Source organism: Babylonia areolata, chromosome 34 (genome assembly GCF_041734735.1).
Source record: "Babylonia areolata isolate BAREFJ2019XMU chromosome 34, ASM4173473v1, whole genome shotgun sequence".
NCBI lineage: Eukaryota > Metazoa > Mollusca > Gastropoda > Neogastropoda > Buccinidae > Babylonia > Babylonia areolata.
This window is the reverse complement of record NC_134909.1, coordinates 18,168,872-18,176,522: the sequence shown is the minus strand read 5'-3', so window position 1 is coordinate 18,176,522 and position 7,651 is coordinate 18,168,872. Positions and strand designations below refer to the sequence as shown.

General features: G+C 44.8%; 1 protein-coding gene across 1 annotated transcript; it reads left to right on the top strand.

Moving 5' to 3' along the window:
- Positions 1–3,044: 3,044 nt before the first annotated feature.
- On the top strand, positions 3,045–7,288 carry LOC143277567 (peptidyl-prolyl cis-trans isomerase-like 3). Its single transcript, XM_076582446.1, has 3 exons — positions 3,045–3,065; positions 4,121–4,239; positions 7,162–7,288. Exons 1-3 carry the CDS (start codon positions 3,045–3,047, stop codon positions 7,286–7,288), a joined length of 267 nt encoding a protein of 88 aa, XP_076438561.1.
- Positions 7,289–7,651: the final 363 nt, after the last annotated feature.

The window sequence follows — 7,651 nt, the reverse complement described above, 5'->3', positions numbered from 1 at the left end:
AATGAAACATAAATAAATAAATAAGACAACAATGGTGATAAATAAGCGAATAAATGTAAAACATGAAGACACATTCACACATACACCCACACATGCATAACAGAAATGCACCAAACATGCAGTTTCACAGATATGAAAGCACAGTCAAATACATATAAACGTACATGAGCTCCAACACACACACATTACCTTGCACCTCCTCTACCCCCTCCTCCACACACTCATTTCTAGTCTACGTATCGCAGCTTCCACGGCACACACACACACACACACACACACACACTCACAGAGATGAACACTTACTTGTACAAGCACACACATACGCCCATATCTCCCACCCCCAACCCCACACACGTACATACAAAGATATATATATATATATACGTTCCAATATCCTGTGGCTCCCACAGTGTAGGCATGCATAGACTCATACCTCATCCTCTATCCCACCTCCCCCCGCACTCCCACCTCCCCTCACACACACACACACACACACACACACACACACACACACACACGTACACATATCTCTCCTGACACTTGTGTACACTTTCACTCTCGTGCATTCACAAACGCACTCAAAAGCACGGACCCACACATTCACACAAACACATACACACACGCACAGAGGCTGCCACTGACTGGCCGCAAGAGGGATGGGAAAAGATCTCTGATGCCAAGAACGTGGCGTCTAGTGTGTTGCTCAGTTTATTGTATTTGGAAAGGCCCACAGAGACTCTGTTCCGTTTTGAAGAAATCTGCGCAATGTTGGTTTGGAAATGATGCCGATATTTGATTTGCAAAGCATCGTGCTCTACCTTTCATGTTAGACTTGCGGCCGCTCCCTCTCTCTGCTTCTATTTCTTTGAGGCGATCGATGGTGTGATGGCCTTGTACCTGTTCTTTTTGGTATTCTTTGACTTTTCTGAGGATTTCCAATTTTCCTAGATGTAGGCCGCTCGTTGGTGTTGCGTTACCAGCAAGTCTGTCAGCTCGCTCATTTCCCTTAACACCTGCATGTCCCGGGCAGTATGACCATGTGAGTTTTTTAATCTGAAAGTTGCGCATTGCGTTATGCCACTCAGGGCTTCCCATTCCGTTTTCAATTTTCTGTATGAGGTTCATTGAGTCGGTTAGAATCATGGCATGTTGGTTTCCGACCCAAGGCACAAGCCCCCGGTCAAAAGGCCTAAGTGCCAGGACTCGGGCATACAGTGCCAAGCAATGGACCAGGCTGCAAGTCAAAAGGCCCGGAACACCGGACAGCAGTCACCGGGCAGGAAGGGGCGAAGACCCAGGACAGCAGTCACAGGGCAGGAGGGGACGAACACCAGGACGCCAATCACGGGACAGGAAGGGGTGAAGATCTGGGTCACCAGACGAAAGGCCCGGGACACACAGCACACAGCGAGAGCTGGAACATTACGGAATGTTCCCCCCAGTGCTGAGCAATACTAATTCTGACGATAATTAACAAAAACAAATGTACAGCACCTTCAAAATACAAAGCTGGAATATAACTTTGACAAGACGAATTACAGAACTCATATACGACACTCGCACTCTCTACACCTATCATACAGAGCCAACGCCCAATTTTACCCAACAGTGAACTAAGGTAAAATCGTATCATTTTAAAACTCAATAACAATAAAAATTGGCAAACGTATTAGCCGACACAAGAAAAAGTACATATTCAGGCAGTGGTAGCACAAAATTAATAATTAACGAAATGGATCATTTTGTCAAACCTAACGTACAGCTTTCTTTCTTGCAGAACATCTACTTCTTTTCATACATCCCTGACGGAAATACAACCAAGCTAAATAGACAAGCGGCTTCTTACCTGCCACAGGTGGCGTACACTAACGACCACCACAAAGACACGACGACGACGAAGACAGACGAAGAAACACCGAAGTGGCTCCCATGGAGGACAGCCGGTCCTCACTTCGTATGGTGCCTAGATGTCGGGGTAGCCTACCCCACCAACCACGAAGACGACCCGTACACTACGGCAGTCGGGCTGCAAAAGCCTCGAATATTGTTGCTGCCCAACAGTATTTCATATTCGCTCAGGTGAGCGAGTAATATGCATGCACGTGGTTCGTGCGCAATTCGAGACTTCTACCCGAACTGAAGGGTGGGAGAAGGAGGGAAAGTGAAAGGAGAGGGTGGAGAAAAACGAAGACGGGCCACACGCCCTAACTGTCGTCACAAGTTGTGACAGAGTGTGCAGGTGATTGTGTGTGTGGGGGGGGGGGGGATGTAGGTGTGTTGGGGGTGGTGGGGGGAGAGTGTGGGTGTGGGTGGATTTATGTGGAAGGAGAGGCAGTTTGATGGTGTGTGTGTGTGTGTTTGGGGGGAGAGGGTGTATGTCAGTGTGTGTGTTGGGGTGGGGTTGGGGGGGGGGGCGAGTGAGTGTGTATAGGTGTGTTTGTGTGGGGGGACTGGATGTATGTTTGTGTGTTTGTGTGGGGGGAGTGGGTGTATGTGTTTGTGTGTTGGGGAGGGGAGGGTATGTTGTGTGGGTATTTGTGAAGAGGTTGTATGTTGGTGTGTGTATCTGTGTAGGGGAAGAGGTTGTATGTTGGTGTGTGTATTTGTGTAGGGGAAAAGGGTGTATGTTGGTGTGTGTATTTGTGTAGGGGAAGAGGTTGTATGTTGTGTGTGTATTTGTGCAGGGGAAGAGGTTGTATGTTGGTGTGTGTATCTGTGTAGGGGAAGAGGTTGTATGTTGGTGTGCGTATCTGTGTAGGGGAAGAGGTATGTTGGTGTGTGTATTTGTGTGGGGGAAGAGGTTGTATGATGGTGTGTGTATCTGTGTAGGGGAAGAGGTTGTATGTTGGTGTGTGTATTTGTGTGGGGGAAAAGGGTCTATGTTGGTGTGTGTATTTGTGTGGGGGAAGAGGTTGTATGATGTGTGGTGTATTTGTGTGGGGGAAGAGGTTGCATGTTGGTGTGTGTATTTGTGTGGGGGAAAAGGGTCTATGTTGGTGTGTGCATTTGGTGTGGGGGAAGAGGGTGTATGTTGGTGCATAGAAATGTGGAGGTACAAGGTGTTTGTTAGTGTGTTTGTGTTGGGTTGGGGGAGAGGGTGTATACTGATGTGTTTGTTTGTGTTGAAGGAAAGGTTGTATGTTGGTGTGCGGGTGGAGGTGGGGGGTGGGGGGGGCAGAGGGTATGTTGGTGTGTTTATATGTGCGGGGGGAGAGGGAGTATCTGGGTGTGTGTAGGCATGTGTGTGGGTGGAGTGGGGGGAGGAGGATTGGGATGTGTATGTTGGAACGTGTCGGTGTTTATGTGTGGGGGAAGAGGGTGTATGTTGTGTGTGTGTAGGGAGAGAGTGTGTGTATGGGTGGGTGTAGGTCTGGGGGTATACTATGCAAATGGGTGTGGGTGTGATTTTGTGTGTAATTTTATGGAATAGAAAAGTATATTTTCCAATCTGCATGATTGTTACATCTTATCATTGATCCAGTTTAGGTGTAGTAGTCACAAATTACCTGTTGAGACTGGTGTACCTCATGATATTCCAATTACCTGTTGAGACTGGTGTAGGTCATGATATTCCATGTGAATTGCATACTTGTTATAACTGAGATATGTATATGATTGGAAGTAAATGGTTTTGATTATGGAATGCCTAAAATTTGCAGATCTTTGAAATGAGTTCATTCTACAGAAACATTTGAATCTGAAATCAGTTCTTCATTTTGTACAATTGACGAAAGGTGGGAGAAGAGTGTGTCTGAAAGTGGGGAAATTCATCGAAACGGGAAAGGTTACAAGATGATATGATTGTTGTTTACCTGGGTTGTATCACCAGTTTTCATTGTTTTAATTGCTGTTTATGTTTTGAGGCATTGGTGTGTAACACCAGTGATGTTACTTCATATCCTCCCCAAAGGGTGTCGGAGGATGAAATATTCTGGATTCTTGATTGTTAAGGGTGTGTGTGTTTAGGTGTGTTCAATCTGAAACTGAAACAACGTGTATGTGTGATTGTGTGTGTATGTGTGCATGTGTGTGTGTGTGTGTGTGTGTGTGTGTGTGTGTGTGTGTGTGTGTGTGTGTGTGTGTGTGTGTGATTATGTGTGTGTGTCTCTGTGTGTGACAGCACACTACCCGTGGCATGGTCTCCATGGCAAACAACGGACTGGACACCAACGGGTCCCAGTTCTTCATCACCTACGCAAAGCAGCCTCACCTGGACATGAAGTACACTGTCTTTGGCAGGTGTGTGTGTGTGTCTGTGTGTGTGTGTGTGTGTGTGTCTGTGTGTGTCTGTGTGTGTGTGTGTCTGTGTGTGTGTGTGTGTGTGTGTCTGTGTGTGTGTGTGTGTGTGTGTGTGTGTGTGTGTGTGTGTGTCTGTGTGTGTGTCTGTGTGTGTGTGTCTGTGTCTGTGTGTGTCTGTGTGTGCTCCACCGAACGCTGCCATGAATTAGAGGATCTTTAACATGCATATTTGATCTTCTGCTTGCATATACACACACAGTGGGTTCAAGCACAAGAAGGTCTATGATTATTTGATTATTATTGTCACTGTACAAACCATGTAGTCTGCTGTACTAGAGTAAGTCTTCATTAACATTATTATTGTCACTGTACAAACCACGTTGTCTGCTGTACAAGAGTAAGTCTTCATTAACATTATTATTATCACTGTACAAACCACATTGTCTGCTGTACTAGAGTAAGTCTTCATTAAGTTGATTAACATTATTATTATCACTGTAGAAACCATGTAGTCTGATGTACCAGAGTAAGTCTTCATTAACATTATTATTGTCACTGTACAAACCACATTGTCTGCTGTACTAGAGTAAGTCTTTATTAACATTATTATTATCACTGTACAAACCACATTGTCTGCTGTACTAGAGTAAGTCTTCATTAACATTATTATTATCACTGTACAAACCACATTGTCTGCTGTACTAGAGTAAGTCTTCATTAACATTATTATTATCACTGTACAAACCACATTGTCTGCTGTACTAGAGTAAGTCTTCATTAACATTATTATTGTCACTGTACAAACCACATTGTCTGATGTACCAGAGTAAGTCTTCAATAACATTACTATTATCACTGTACAAACCACATTGTCTGCTGTACCAGAGTAAGTCTTTATTAACATTATTATTATCACTGTACAAACCACATTGTCTGCTGTACTAGAGTAAGTCTTTATTAACATTATTATTGTCACTGTACAAACCATGTAGTCTGATGTACTAAAGGTAAGTCTTCATTAACATTATTATTATCGCTGTACAAACCACATTGTCTGCTGTACTAGAGTAAGTCTTCATTAACATTATTATTATCACTGTACAAACCACGTTGTCTGCTGTACCAGAGTAAGTCTTTATTAAGTTGATTAACATTATTATTATCACTGTAGAAACCACGTTGTCTGCTGTACTAGAGTAAGTCTCCATTAACATTATTATTATCACTGTAGAAATCATGTCATCTGATGTGCTGGAGTTTAAGTCTTCATTATTATTGCTGTTATTATTATTATCACTGTACAAACCATGTTATCTGCTGTACTGGAGTATATGTTTTCATTAGTATATTCTCATTACCACTGTCCAAACCACATTGTCTGCTGTACCGGATGTAAATCTTTATCAGTACTATCACTTTACAAACCACAACGTCTGCTACATTCTGTCTCCCATTAATAACATTATCAAAGGGAAATCATTTACAGCTTGGTCTTTTGTGAAGGACTATGACTCTCAAACTAGGAGGCAACATTGCACTGGCTCTTAGTGCTGCAGCCTTGGGGGCTAGTTGGACTTTGGGAACCATCCCAACGCCGACTGTCCTAAAACCCTCTTGGCCGAGAGAGTGGGGATGTAACTTGGGCAAGACACTCTCTACCATAATCAAATTCTATCCCAAATAGTCGGGGGAGCAGTTGCCTCCTCTGCTGTTCTGATGGTCATAGGCGGACACGACTGACTATCATATAATTACATGATGCTGCATGCAAACAGTTTCAAGTTCTCAAGGAGGTGTCACTGCAGTGTGGCAATCCTAAGTACGCTGTACCACATCTTCGAGGCAGATGCCTGACCTGGAGCATAACCCAACGCGCTTAGTCAGGCCTTGAGTGCGTACTTGTTATATATTTGTGTTCCTAATAGAGTGGATTTCTTCTACAGAATTTAGAATTTTGCCAGACGGGCGCAATAGCCGAGTGGTTAAAGCGTTGGACTGTCAATCTGAGGGTCCCAGGTTCGAATCACAGTGACGGCGCCTGGTGGGAAAAGGGTGGAGATTTTTACAATCTCCCAGGTCAACGTATGTGCAGACCTGCTAGTGCCTGAACCCCCTTCGTGTGTGTATGCAAGCAGAAGATCAAATACGCACGTTAAAGATCCTGTAATCCATGTCAGCGTTCGGTGGGTTATGGAAACAAGAACATACCCAGCATGCACACCTCTGAAAACGGAGTATAGCTGCCTACATGGCGGGGTAAAAACGGTCATACACATAAAAGCCCACTCGTGTGCATACGAGTGAACGCAGAAGAAGAAGAAGAATTTTGCCAGAGGACAACAACACTTATTTTTCCCATGAGTTTTGTTGTTGTTTTGGGGTTTTTGGGGGGTTTTTTTTTTGTTTTGTTTTTTCAGTGGGCCAAGTGCTTGCTGCACATCAGACCTCGGTATAGTGTCTCATGTGAACAATGTTCAGTTTGATTTTCATGTCAAACTTTGGGAAAAAGGGCGAGACCAGGATTCGAACCCAGACCCTGACAGACATTTTATTGGCAAAATAAGATTCTTAACTCATTGTACCCCACAGCTACGAGCCTGCTGCAACTCCCCTGGACTAGCACTACATGAGACCACTGGAGAAAAAACAACAACATGTGGTTCACTGATACGGCGAAAATCAATGGAGAATTGTTGATTCAGGGTTAGGGTCAAACAAAGCTTTGTTTTCATGCTTCTGGAATCCATAAATGGTTCATTTAGAATGTTGAACTTGTACCAAGCAGGAATAAACGAAATTAGTGCGCTGGAATGGGAATACGCATACCTGGTCCACAAGGGAAGTAATCATGGTATGAGTTGAACTAGTATCTGGAGTAGAATGAGTTAACCCTTCTGCCGCTTTCCTCGGTGTTTTCCACAGAGTGATTGACGGCTTTGAGACCCTGGACTCCCTGGAGAAGGTGCCGGTGAACGAGAAGACCTACAAGCCGGAGACGGACATCCGCATCCGGGGTGTCACCATACACGCCAACCCTCTGGCCGGCTGAAGGGGGGATGGGGTTTGGGGGCGTCGGGACATGAGTGGAGAGCGACTGTGTGTGTGTGGTGTGTTGTGTGGGACTGATGGGAGTTGTGGGTGTGTGTGTGTGGTGTGGTGTGTGGGACTGATGAGTTTGTGTGTGTGCGTGTTGTGTAGGACTGATGAGAGAGAGAGAGAGAGTGTGTGTGTGTGTGTGTGTGTGTGTGTGTGTGTAGGACTGATGAGATTTTGTGTGCATGTGTGTGGTGTGTAGGATTGATGAGAGTTTGTGTGTGTGTGTGTTGTGTGGGACTGATGAGAGAGAGAGTGAGTGTGTGTGTGTAGATGTGTCTGTTTATGTCCGGGTGGTTGGTCAGGCAGGCTCAGGGCT

Excerpts from the sequence above, each read along its gene's own strand:
- LOC143277567 (XM_076582446.1), top strand. The coding sequence starts at position 3,045 with ATGTGGAGGTACAAGGTGTTT. Across the intron at positions 3,066-4,120 it reads TGTGGAGGTACAAGGTGTTT|CACACTACCCGTGGCATGGT; the intron begins GTTAGTGTGTTT and ends TGTGTGTGACAG. Across the intron at positions 4,240-7,161 it reads AAGTACACTGTCTTTGGCAG|AGTGATTGACGGCTTTGAGA; the intron begins GTGTGTGTGTGT and ends TGTTTTCCACAG.